At 43.0% G+C, this 13,940-nt stretch overlaps 1 protein-coding gene across 3 annotated transcripts in view; it reads left to right on the top strand.

Annotated features, from left to right (window-relative positions):
* Positions 1 to 3,073: 3,073 nt before the first annotated feature.
* Positions 3,074 to 13,940, top strand: part of VWA7 (von Willebrand factor A domain containing 7) — a 41,153-nt gene continuing 30,286 nt past the window's right edge. For 2 of the 3 annotated variants that reach the window (XM_089514960.1, XM_089514969.1), the window contains exons 1-3: positions 3,074 to 3,150; positions 10,826 to 11,080; positions 13,248 to 13,529. In XM_089514960.1, the coding sequence (XP_089371086.1) occupies positions 10,841 to 11,080; positions 13,248 to 13,529 (522 nt within the window). In that variant the 5' untranslated portion in view covers positions 3,074 to 3,150; positions 10,826 to 10,840. Of the gene's footprint in view, positions 3,151 to 10,825; positions 11,081 to 13,247; positions 13,546 to 13,940 lie in introns of those variants that run through there. The other variant, XM_089514978.1, reaches the window with a different exon arrangement.

The following is a 13,940-nucleotide window of genomic DNA, read 5'->3' as shown; positions in this document are numbered from 1 at the left end:
CCTTCTGCCATTTCCCAAATGGAATTCCATTTCTTATTATAGGGGTATCATTTGGAAATCAAATAAAACCTTTGACAAGACTTTTTTTATTACTGCAGTTCTCTCCATCAAAGACAAAGTTCGACCTTCCTCACTTGCTCCTGTATCTTTGAATGTAGCCTGGCCCAGAGAAATGCACACATCACTTTCTCTAGGAGCAGCCAGGGTGGGTTTGTGCAGCAAAACCAACAGGAGAGTCCTCATTCAGAGACATAGCTGTGTTGTGAAGTCAAAGGCTTTCATGGCCGGTATCCATAGATTTTTGTGGGTTCTTCGGGCTATGTGGCCATATTCTAGAAGAGTTTCTTCCTGGCATTTCGCCAGCATTGTGGTTGGATGCCAGCCACAGATGCTGGCAAAACGTCAGGAAGAAACTCTTCTAGAACATGGCCACATAGCCCAAAAAACCCACAATAAATGATAGCTGTGTTGGTCTGGAACATCTGTAAGCAAAGGAATCTTATAGCAACTTGGCCTATGCGGGTGCTGTTTCCTGCCATGTGGGTGCCCCCCTGGCTGCATGGGCGCTCTTTCACTTGGCACAGGTGCCGCTCCAGCCACGCGGCTGTGCCTCAGGCCCAAGCAGCTACTCCCATGTGTCCCCTGCACCCCCACCAGAATTCCAGGCTTGGAAGTCCCACCCACCCCAGAGTCGTCCCCCCCCCATACAGGGTGACACCTGGTGCAAGATCGCCTCTACCTTTTACCATGCCACTATATTGAATGGGATTTGAGTATCTGGAACCAAACCCCATTGGATATTGAGGGTCTAATGTAATCAGAAGGGAAAGACATTAATTCTTTCTCCTAATCCAGACCTGCACAACTTAACAGTAGGAAGGGACCAAAATTAAAATAGGCTAAACATCTTCGGCCACAGATAGGTTTTAATTAAATATTAATGAATTAATATTAATTATTAGTTAATAATAATAATACATGTGATTAATATTAATTCCATTCTCATCTCTGCCTGGCCCTCTCCTCGGGAGAAAGCTGACCAGTGGAAGAGCCTTGCAGGGCAAGTGTTTGCCCTTCCTCCTCCACATGTCCTTCTCCTCAGGAGAAGGCGAGCCTTGAAGTCATTCCACATCTTAATGGGCCATGCCAAATCCTTTGGTGTGCCGCATGCGGCCCCTGGGCTGTATGTTGTGCAGGCCTCATCAAACCACTAACTTCAGCACCTGGACAGCATAGAATTAAAGAGGGGTGGTTAGATCAGTATCCCTGAGACTGACAGAAGGTAGATTGGCTCCCTCAGAACCCCAAATGGTTTTTCTCTGCTTCCAAACCTGAAACTACTAACAAACCAAAGGAAAACCTTGTTACAGAGTCCTAATTGTTGAGAAACCACCTTGAACAGGGCAGCGGACAGAGATAGAGATGCCAGTGCTGGGCTGCTGAAGACTGCAGTTCCCAGGATGAAATGTATCTCTTTCTGGTACATCTGGGCTGACTAAGGGGAAATGAATTGAATGCTCAATTGTTGATTGTTAAAACCAAACACCAAGTGGACCCATGCGCTGAATGAAGTTGTGTGAACCTCTGTGACATACAGGTGAATTTTTAGTATGTTTTGCAATGTCACTTTGCAAGTGGATACATTTTGGAATCCCATCCATCAAGCTGTGTGGTATTTTGTTGTTCACTTTTTCTTGTATGCGTTCTGATGTGCTGCTCTTTGGTGGACAGGGCATTATAAATAAACATTATTATTATTTGCACCCATTTTACTCGGGGTGATCATGGTGGGGAGTGATATCTCAATTTTCTGCCCTGTTTCTAAGTCATCACTCAGTTTTGTTTTCGGAATAAATGAGAATCTGAGTGCTCAGTTTAGATTTGCATTAAAAAACTTCAACTTGTATGGAGTTCAAAATCTAGAAATTAGACTTCTTCAACTTCAAATATGATATTACACATTTTTGCGGGTGGTGCACATGAGCCAGTGTGGCATAGTGGTTTGTTGGACTATGGCACTGGGAGCAGGGTGACCAGGCATCCTCCTTTTCCAGGACATGTCCTGCATTTCAGCCTTCTGTCCAGGAGCAATTCCAAAGTGTCCTCCATTTTGAGCATGACTACAAAGCATGAATTCCACAGCCCTGGCAGTTAAAGCGGTGTCAAACTGAATTATTCCTACACTGGGGATGCAGCCTGTGGCTACATCCACACTGCAGCAATAATGGAGTTTGACACCACTTTAACAGCCAGGGCTCCATGCTGTGGAATGCTGGGACTGGTAGCTGTGTGAGCTGCTTTCATGTCAGAGAGCTGTACTGCCACCACAAACTACAAATCCCAGGAGTCATGGCCAGTTAATGCGGTGTCAAAGTGGATTAATTTCTACAGTGTGGAGGCAGCCTGAATGCTTCTTCATGCAGAGGGAGTTGTTGGCAGTTAAAGCGTTGCCAAAGCTGATTAATGTCTGCAGTGGGGATGCAGCCTGAGTGATTCTTGATGCAGAGGGAGCTAAAGCGGTGTCAAAGCGGATTAACGTCTGCAGTGCGGAACAAGTGTCTTCTTCCGAGAGCTGCCTGGCGTAGAAGCTGAGCAGGTGGGGAGAGCAAGGTGCCCTTGGAATTGGGCGGGAAACAACGACAACAAGAAGCAGGTTTCCATCTCAGTCAGTCAGTGTCTCCATATGGGGGGGGGGGTCTTCTTAAGGGGCCCCAAGCGAGGCAAGGGGGCTGGGGCCCTTTTCTCTTTTGGGGAAGAGGAGGAGAAAGAGAAAGAGGAGGAGGAGGAGCAGCCCAGGCGTCCTTATCTCTCTCCTTCTTGCCTCTGCTCTCCTCCTTCACTGGCTCTGCTGCGCTCCCTCTCTCTCCTCCTCCCCTCTGCCCTTCTAGCTCCTGGCTGCAGTGGAGGCGTGGGTGGCACCACAGCCTGGCATTGCCCCTTCTCCTGCCCCCAGTGGCTATTAATAGGGGCTGCTGGCTCTCCTCAAGGGGGGGGGGGTGGGGGGTGGGCATCTCCTGGGCTCTGGAGACGAAGAACCAGCTCCCCAGCCAGCCCTCCAGAGCTGGCCCTGAAGGGCAAGGGCATGCCACTCCTCCTCCTCCTCCTCAGCCCTCGCTCTCCTCCTCAGCCCTTCCTCCGCACAGGCTCCAGGTGAGTCCCTTCTGCTGGGTTATATGGGGGGTGTTTGTGTGTGGGTGTGTTGTGTGTAGGGGTTGTTGTGGGACACTGAGGAAGGATGCTTTGCTTTTGGGTCTGTTGTTGGAAGGGATCTAGAAGAGTGCCAAGGTGCCCAGGTGCCAACCTCACTGCCAAGGAGTACCAGCCCCCCTCCCCCCAATGGAGGGGAGATGATGATGATGATGACGATGATATTATATTGTTATATTGATATGAATTGCCCTTCCCAAAATGGAGGGGCAATAATAATAATAACAATAACAATAATATATTGTTATATTGATATGAATTGCCCTTCCCAAAATGGAGGGGCAATAATGATGATGATATTATATTGTTATATTGATATAGATTGCCCTTGGCAAAAGATGTTTCACTTTAATCATGTCAATTTTAATTCATTTGAACCTGCATTTTATATCTTGCTTTTTTCTCTTTATAGCAAGTATGGTAAATTTTTTACCTATGTATGTTTGATATATGCTCTTGAAGTATTTTTATTGTTGTAACCCGCCTCAATCCTTCTTGAGAGGCAGGATAGAAATAAAAATTTATTATTATTATTATTATTATTATTATTATTATTATTATTGATGATGATGATAATGAGGGACCTGCCCCAAAGCTCAAAACACTCATGGAGCTATCCATTCATGTTTCTTTCTCAAATGGAGGACCTTTTTGGCTGGAATGCCACCTGAGGAGGAGGCTGAAATGGAGGACATGTCCTGGAAAAGGAGGACCCTGTGGAAGACTGCAAATAGGAAAGGGATTTTTTGGGGGGTGGGGTGGGGGTTTATTGTTGTCTTAGGTGCATCTTGTTGTAGGGGTTGTGTGCCTTCAAGTCTTTTCCGACTTATGGCGACTCTATCATGGGGTTTTCTTGGCAAGGTTTCTTCATTTTTTGCCATGACCATTCTCTGAGGCCGAGAGAGTGTGACTTGGCCAAGATCACACACTGGGTTTCCATGGCCGAACAAGGATTTGGAGCCTGGTCTCCAGAGTCATGGAAACCCACTGGCTGGCCTTGGGCTAGTCACACTTTTCAGCTTCATAGGATAGCCATGGCAAACCTCCTCTGCGCAAAAGCTTTGCAAGAAAACCCCATGACAGGTCACCATAAATTGGAAATGACTTGAAGGCACCCAACAACAACCCTCAGACCACTACACTGCACTGGCTCCTGGGTGCATCTACATTGTAGAAATAATGCAGTTTGACACCACTTTAACTTTGCTCTGTCTCCCCCTGGCAGAATTCAGGGGTTGATAGTTTGGTGAGAAAGTGAAAGACCTTGTAAAACTATAGATCCCAGGATTCCATAGGATGGAGCTAGAATACTTAAAGTGGTGCATTTCATTGGGTTTCATTTATTACGGCAAACAGCCAGCATAGAGTATAGAGGCACCTCTACTATTTGCCTTTTATTACAGCAGTGGTTAGCCTTTTAATATCTGCCCATCCCACTCCTGATCTTTTGACCTTTTTGATCTGCAAGCAAAAGATCCATTTACAATGTATGATTTATCTGTCTATCTACCTACCTACCTATCTTTAGCTAGAATCTTTTTTATTCTTTTATTTTGTCCTTGCTCAAATACACACACAAACTGAAAGTTAATAGCACCACCTTTACATTTGGGGCCAGGTGTAACCCATGAATGGGTCAATTCCCTCTCATGCTGTGGAATCCCTTGCAACCCCTGTGCTGTAATGTGTCTGCTAAGTATCATTAAAAATACTAAATTACTGTAAATTACTATAGTTGAATGACGGTCTAACCACCCTAATTTCTGAGTATTGCAAGTGGTCTGGAGCTTCCAGCCTGGCTCTGGGTTTGTGCTGCTGTGGGAATGCACTCTGTACATGGCTAGAGGCAGTATTTTTTAAAAATACATTGTTGGGTTCAACCTTGCCTTTGAAGGGGATTCTAGAAAGCAATGTTTGTAAATTTTGCTTCAGTTCTGTGTCTTGTCACATTTTGGGAGAGTAACTGCTAAAATGCACAAAACAGTGATACCTTTATGGGACCAACCAAAATGCACAATATACGTGTTGCAAGCTTTGGAAGAGCTGCTGGCTTCTTCCTCAGGCAAAGATGTTAAAAATCATATAGGAAAAAAATTATGATGATGTTAGTCACAACAGTGAAGTGTGTGTTTCTGTTCCTATTTATTTATGTGTTGAAGGCAGTGAAAAGTGGGTGTAACTCACATGGCACAGTGTTGTACATGCCTGAGGGCTGTGTAGATGCGATGCATTTGGCAATTGTGTGAATGGCTTTTTAAAAATAAATTGCAGGCACAGGGTCCCATCCCATGGGGATGGCTCTGGGTGGGGTGTGGGGCCAAAAGGTTACAGCCCTCCTTGGGCCTGCAGTGAACTTTTAAAACGTAGTTCACATCCATGAATAGGCATCTCACCCAGTTTGACCCGGAGAGTCATTGTGTTATAACTGGGTAGATGTGTAACTTGCATACAGCATATGCCTTCGTGCCTTAAATCTAAGATAAGTAACTTATTGTCATGACTACAGGTCATAACAAATGGTGTCATGTGTGGATAAAAGCAACCGATACTGGAAAATTAGATGTGATAGTTCATACAGTGTCAACAAAAAGAAACAATTCATAAAAGAAAATGCAGGGTTATTGAGAGCCCTTTCCTTATCGAGTGGGTTTCTGTTAGATAAGACTTAGTTTTGCCGCTGTAGGAGCAAACAGAGCAATTTGTAGAGTTTAGTCCTAGACACTTGTGCCTGGCTGGGAATAAAGCCAGATGAATTTATTCCTGAGTAGAGACACCATTTTGTTGTCGTTGTTGCTGTGTGCTTTCAAGTCACTTCTGACTTAATGGCAATCCTAAAGTGAACCTCTCATGGGATTTTCCTGGCAAAATTTGTTCAGAGGGGGTTTGCCATTGCAATGAAGCTGAGAATGGACTTGTTCACATGGGAGAATGTATTCCCATCCCGAAAGAAACAGAAAGTCGGATCAGTGCGGAAATGCACGAATTTACATGGTGGGTTATCACACGCATAGAAGAACATGGCACCCATCCAAAAGTCAAAGCAGTGCAAATGCAAAAGAAGTTACACATTTTACTTTGCCCAAGGTCACCTAGTGGGTTTCCATGACCGAGTGAACCCACGTCTACACTGGCTGTAAACACCCAATAGGATGACCCTTTTAGTAAAGTGTTTTCCTCCCCAGAGAGGTGAGAATGGCACCCTCCTTACTATCTTCCTTTCTTGAAGATCTTTTTGTTTCAGAAGGCTTTTGAGGATTGACTGCTTAGGGAGAACAGGGTTTGTATAATGGGTTGGATTTTCTGTTTTTCTCTGTGTGTTTTTTTAATGGTTTTTTTTAATTATCTTAAATTTTATTATTATTATTATTATTATTATTAAACTTTATTTATATAGCACTGTAGATTTATACAGAGCTTTACATTGGTAGTTCAATGACTTTTAAACTTCTGTATGCTGTGAATTTCTAAACCTCTGATCCAATCTACACTATCCACAAGTTGGTAAGGCTGGTTTTGACTACACTAATAAAACACAGCTCAAAGAGTCAGTTCAGGCCAGGAACTGTACAGGAGACCAGGTTCCCAGGTTGTTGCCAGCAATGTTGTCTCCCCATATGTGAAAGAGAACACGCAAGTCATAATTCTCTGCAAGGTTCCTGGGTGGTGTAGGATGTTCCCAATCCATGGGAGTCAGCCAGATTGGAAGGAGCGTGGGCATGTGCTTTCAGCAGTATGCGCTGCCCATGTGGTGTGATGTGATGATGGCAGGAGAGTAGTGGCTGTTATCTTTGCAGCCCAAACTGCCTGACTCATGGCCAAATTCTAAGAAATAAGACAGATCCTCCAACTGTCAATATTTAGGGTTCCTGAAAGGGAAGAGGGAAAGAAAGCAAGATAGAAAGATTGCCAAAAAAAGAAGAAGGAGGAGGAGGAGGAGGAGGAGGAGGAAGGAGCACCATTGCTGCATGCTTCCATGTGTAACAAATTTGCATGTAAAGTGGTTGGTAGTTATACTTAACACTTTCTATAGTGTGAGTGAATCCACCTGTTTGGATTATTTAGAGCTATTTTGTTCCAGAAGCACAATTTACGGGGCTGCCCTGCTGTCTGCTCATGGTACCTTGCACAGGTTGATGTGGGATTAAACCCTTTCTCTGCCTTATTAAACAATGACAAGTACAGTAGATCTCTCCATGAAAAGGCAGCCAAGCTCATGTTGCAGGTGGAAATTTTCTGGAAGGAAAAGATAATGGTTTTTGTTGGAACAAGACCCTGCCTGGGACAAATGGCCTTTAGGTGGTGATTTCAAATAGAAGCGAAGGTCACAATATCAGACAATTTGAAAGCCACAACCTTTGTTTCACTAATATAAGCGTGGATCGTAATACAGGTTGAGTTTCTCTTATCCAAAATGCTTGGATTTCAGACTTTTTGGATTTTAGAATATTTGTATATACACAATAAGATACCGTGGAGATGGGACCCAAGTTTAAACATGAAATTCATTTGTGTTTCATATACACCTTATACACGTATCCTGAAGGTAATTTTATACACAATATTTTTAACAATTTTCTGCACGAAACAAAGTTTGTGTACACTGAACCTTCAGAAAGCAAAGGCATCACTATCTTAGCTACGCCTGTGGAGCATTTTGGATTTCAGAATACATTAGATTTCTGAATTCTGGATAAGAGAGACTCAGCCTGTATTATTGGATTTTAATAACCAGGGAGGGATAGCTGCACTTGTAGGCTTTTTTCTGTCTTGCATGCCAAAATAACTTGGCCTGCTTTGGGCACTGTATGTACCTTCCACTTGTGGTGGGGTGTGCCATTCCTGCCTCAGCCTTAGGCAGCAAAACATCTCTGTCCAGCCCTAAAGATATATCATAATTTGAAGTAAGTAAAGTGATTTACTCTTCCCACCAAAGATGGGAGGTCCCTTTAGGACCAGGGTATAAAATGTTCTCACTGTGCCAGTGCTTCTCCCTTAATGAGGATTTCTGTCTAATGCATGTTTGCACATATATTTTTGTCACATTCAATATGTTCTCTCTCAACAAGTTTTTTTTAGCATGTGTGAAGTGGTGTACCTTTGCGCCTCTGAGTTCAGAAATCTTGTGGCTGCCTCCTGAATCAAACAGGATACGATGCCTTGGAATAGCAGCAAGAGGGAATGATTTCCCTCTTTTTTTTTACTTATGGGCTTCTTATAGGTATCTGTTTTAGCTGCTGTGTAAATACAAGATGCTGGATTATGTAAGCATTTGGTTTGGGCCAATAACATCCAGAAAACTTTGTTTTATTTCTGGACTATGGCTAGCCATGCTAGCTGGAGGATTCTAGAAGTTACAGTTGAAAAAGGGGATCCCCTCAAGTTCTGGTAGACAACAGTTGTTCATTCATCAGTTGGAGCACCCTATGCAGGTTATGCTTCATGACTGGGAAAGTGCATTCTTGCTGTATGAGTCTGTCTGAAGCACATCATAAAGTTATAGAAACATCAAAGGAAAGTGAAGTCAGCACCCTTTCCCCCAATATAAAGGCTGCCCAGAGGGTAGATGATACATTCAACGTGATGTCCCAAGCAGGTCTGAGATTGTCTGGGAACTTGGTATACATTGCCTCGAGATGCACAATGGAAAATCAGGTACAAATGAGTTAAGCAATATCTTATTATTCTGGGAAGGGAAAATGTGAAACAGTCTTTGTTTACATACTGTAGATGGTATTGAAAGTGCTCTCTATGATGTCTGGTACACTTTGAACTTATACACACACACACACACACACATATATATATATAGAGAGAGAACATCAGCATGGCTTGGTGATTGGACTACGACTCTGGAAACCAAGGTTTGATTCCCTGCTCGGCCATGAAACTCACACATGCTCTCAGTCTTAGGGAAAGGCCGTACCAAACCGCTTGCCAAGACAATCCCATGATAGGGTCATCTTAGGGTGGTCATAAGTTGGAATGAAAATAACTTGAAGGCACACAACAACAACAATTTAGAGTGCAAACTTGTATATTTCTGCTCATGAGTTAGCTCAGGGGCCAGTTCTAGAAGATGCAGGGCAAGGGTTGGATAGAGACTAGTGATAAGGCATTAAGATGACAGAGCTATTTCTATTCTGCTCTAGCCAGCCTTTTTGCATCTTGTAGGCTGGCTTGCTGCTCTTGGGTATAAAGGGTGCAAATTGTGAGTTTTAAAGTAAGACTCAGCTGCCTGCCTGCTTAGCTTGTGTGCATGGAATGGAGAGGGTGTTATCGTGTCCTTTGCATCACAGCCAGATAATGTGGGGATAGCCTTTTAAGCCCCATTGAGTTCAATCAGACTTGTGCCCGTGGTGTGTATCTCCAAAATAATCAAATGACTCGAGTAAATAAATGCATATGGATTGACACACAGTACTGTAGCACTGCTTCCCTTTCCATTATTACCTAAGCAGATATTAAGAAAAGTAAACTTGACTGCACTTAAATGTTTAATCTTGCAGTTGATTAGACTGTAGTTTAATAGAAGGAGCTGCAATTTAGGTACATTCAGCAGTACTGACTAATACATTGCCCTGGCCTAAATAAATAAATACATCTTGTATGATGCCCAGCAAATGTACATGGACTGAGATTAAAAATGTTCCTGGACCTACACTAGCCTTTCCCACCCTTATGTCCTCCAGATGTTTTGGACATCAATTCCCATTAGTCCTCATCTGTGGTCATGTTAGCTGCAGTGCTGGGGGTTCCACTCCAAAACATCTGAGATTGTGGAGGAAGACCAATCTTCCCCAAACAATGGAATTACATAGTAGAATAGACAGTTATTGTTTCAGACTGATATCTCTCAGTGCTTCAGTATTAAATAAAAAACCATGTCCTTGCAAATGAAAAACTAGAACAACTGCCCTGGTCCACTGTAGCTCCAGTAACATTTCTAGTTAACAATAACATTTCAGTATCTTTGCCAAAGACTTTCGGAGGAGGATTCTATATATTCCTTCTCTAGCTCAGCAACCTGTTTTCACTGTTGAGTGTTTACCATGCCCAACCTGGCCTTTGCTGTTATGGATTATGGATTAGTTCATAATCCATGGTTGTACTGTTACTCTTGTGCTCTGATACTTGGGACTGACTCCCTTTCCCAATGAGTTTCAGTTCAGAGAAAGGTGGGATAAATAAAGTGATGGATGGATAAAGATAGTAGACTTAGCAACAATGTATGCAATAGGCTGTGTGGTGTTACGTTCCTTAAAGTAGTTGCTGACTTATGGCAACCCTAAGACAATTCTATCCTGTGGTTTTCTTGGCAAGCTTCAGAGGTGATTTGCCATTGAGGCCGAGAGATTATTACTTGCCCAAGGTCACCCCATGGTTTTTCATGGCCTAGCAGGGATTCAGTCCCTTGTCTCCAGAGTCATAGTCCAGTGCTCAAACCACTACTCCACACTGGCTCAAGTACAATACAGTATAATACAGTAGGATACTGATGTTCAAAGGAGCAACATTATTTGATAGGGGTCTGTTTAAACATTCATAGCAGCCTGTGCTAAGACAGCACAGAAGTATGAATAGCTGTCCATGCTAACTCCATTTTCTTCTGTCTGCTCAGATAAATGTATCCAATATGGACCATACCTTGGCCTGGTTCTGGCGTTTCCTGTGGATCCTGATGCTGCGGTATTTGCCATCACAAGAAGTCCATGGTTTCTTCCCCAATTTTTGGTCTCGCACTATGGCTTTCACCTGGGGGTCTACCACCCACCAGGATATGACTGAAGAGGCCATCCTCAACATCACCGTGCGCCTCTTTGCAGAGATGCCTCCGTCCGTCAAGGGGAAGCTCTTCCGAGAGGAGGACTTTAAGGTGAGAAGGAATGGAGTCTCTAGACACTTGATTATAGGCTCATGGTTCTTCTTGAATTGACATCCCCCCCAAGACACTTGGAGGGTAGCAGATGAGGCTCCCCCTATAACAGTAAAAGCTGCATAAGAGGAGCAACCTCAAAACATAAAATTTATATGTATTACAATCCGCTCACCAACAAGGCCAGCAGCCATTCTTGAGTCTGATCAGCCTTTCCCAATATGCTGAGTTCTGTATCACAATCCTGCCCAACAAAAAATTGCCCCCAGTGTGGAAAATCCTGTGTCCATTGATATGTCTCTCCCACCCAGAGCTGCAACATCCCCCTCCACTAATGTTTCTTTGATCTTACCTAGTTTGACCCTCTTGGCTCCCATAACAGATCTGGTTATGCTGGTTTTTTCTTTGGACTACAGCAAGCACAGCCACTGACCATGTTGACTGATAGATTCTGGGAACTGTAATCCAAAAAAGTGACTTCTTCAAGTTCAGGGCTAATTGGGTCAGAGACCATGGCTATGAATCTGTCAGGCTCACAGGGCCAAAGACTTGGGAGATCTTAGCAGAGGTTAGATGCCTACCCCTCAGGACTGTTATAGTTGTCTGTTCCTACATGGCAGGGGATTAGATGAGATGGTTCTTGCAGTCCCTTCCATCACTATGATTCTGATTAAATCCTACAGCAAATGTCAGTACTCCTGGGAATCCCTTGTGTTGTTGTTGTTGTTGTTGTTATTATTATTATTATTATTATTATTATTATTATGCTTTATTTATTTATATAGCACTGTAAATTTACACAGCACTGTACATACAATGTTGTGTTGTGGATCATGGTTCACATCTAGTTGGATAAAGCCTAGCTTGTTCAATCAAAATAAAAGCAAACCAACAAACTGAAATGACAGTATAATATATCCTTAGGGAATTACCATACAGTTATAGTAATATTATTCCACTTTAATGGCCATAGTTCTGTCCTAGGGAATCCTGAGGTTTGTTATGTTTGTTGTTGTATGCCTTCAAATAATTTCTGATTTCTGGCAGCCATAAGGCAAACTATATTGTGGGGTTTTCTGGGCAAGATTTGTTCAAAGGAGGTTTGGCATTGCCTTCCCCAGAGGCTGAGAGTGTGTGACTTGCCTCAAGGTCACCCAGTGAGTTTCATGGCTGAGCAGGGAATCAAACCCTGGTCTCCAGAGTTATAGTCTTAACACTCAAACCACTCTGCCACGCTGGCTCTCATTGGGAGGGACATTTAGAATTCTTAGCCAGAGCACTCCAGTGCCTCACCAAACTATAAATCCCAGGATTCTCTGGAATGGAACATGGCAGTTAAAGTGGAATCATGGCAATATAACTGTGATGTGTGAAAGGGCCCATAGTCTCCAGTCTGTGCAGACTCTTTGCCTAGTATGAGTGTTTCAATTGTGCTGAGGGATTGTGATGCTCAGTTTCTGTTTAGGTGGGGCCTGCTTGCCCTGCTCTCTTTCTCCTTTCATCCATCAAGTCTGTTCCATTCTCTGCACAGTATAGTTATTCAATGGTTTCCCATAACATGCCACACAACATGCCACATTGCCCACTCCTGCCCTAACTAATTCTCAGCTGGTGTTTCACATGGAAACTGCTGTGGAAGACTTAGTTCTATAACTTCAGCACTGGGGAGAGGGATAGATTGGCAGGTCAGAAAAGAATAAAGCACCATCTTCGCATTTGTAGGTTCTAAGTCACCTTTTCCTGCTTTACACAATATAATAATAATAAATAATAAAAGTTTATTTCTATCCCGCGTTTCCAATTCAGATCAATGCGGCGTAAAAATCCAGATAAAATTACAATAATCAATAAAACAGATAAAACAAGATATAGAACAGCATATAAAACTAATAAAACTAACTAAAACTAATAAGAGAAACCGAAGCTGTTGTTGGTAGAAATACAGTACTACCTTCACTTAAATGGTGTACATCGAAGGATGCTTCCAAACCAGTAAAAGAAAATGTTATTTTGGGACTACAGTTCTCAGAATCTCCCAATCAGAATGTTTGGGGATTCTGAGAGCTGTAATCCAAAAAGGTAACATTTCTGAGTTCTGCTTTTTCATGGCCAAAAGTAGAATGGCTCTTCTGATCTCTTTTCTCCCACTCTCCCCATCCCTACCTAGGACAAGACCCTTTTGGCTGATGACATCTTTGCTGCTTTCTATGGTCCCAAGGTATCTGTAAAACGTTTCCGTGGGGCCATTGCCCAAGTAGCCAATGCCAATGCTGCCATGGACTTTGACAATACCACGCGAGATGATCCTGTGCTCCACTTTGATTCAGAGCTCATCTTCTCCAGCAATGCCTGGCTATTGCAAACACGCAAAGAAATCCTTCAGGCCATACGCTCGGAGCAGTACAGCATCGCTCGGGACAAGCTGGGGCAGCTACTCCATTCTTTACAGGTGCCAATGTGAAAATGTACGGACCCCTAACTAAAGGCAGGAGGAGAATTTGACAGCTGTCTTTAAGTTAGTAGAGGCTGTGGCATTTGGGGCCTGGTCCTTTGCTGATATACTCCAAAGCAGAACTTTAAAAAGAAATAGAATAGGAGTGAATGAATTGTATTGTACTTTATTGTACTTTATTGTAATACTTTATTTATACCATGCCTTTTCCCAAAGCTGGGAATCAATGTGGCTCACAAGACAAAAAAGAAATAAAAGTAAAAACACATGGAGACAGAAACACAAAAAATGTTTTAAATGACATTAAGCAGTTTATAGAATTGAGATCCTTTAAAGCATCCCAATTTAAAAGCAGAGGATAAAAAAGAAGGTACAACATATTAATGTAAGCCCCTTTCTTGTAAAACA

The sequence above is a fragment of the Sceloporus occidentalis genome, unplaced genomic scaffold (genome assembly GCF_023333645.1).
Source record: "Sceloporus occidentalis isolate IW3139 unplaced genomic scaffold, rSceOcc1.0.p SCAF_1, whole genome shotgun sequence".
NCBI classification, from domain to species: domain Eukaryota; kingdom Metazoa; phylum Chordata; class Lepidosauria; order Squamata; family Phrynosomatidae; genus Sceloporus; species Sceloporus occidentalis.
The sequence above is the reverse complement of the archived record's forward strand: the minus strand, read 5'-3'. Positions and strand labels throughout refer to the sequence as shown.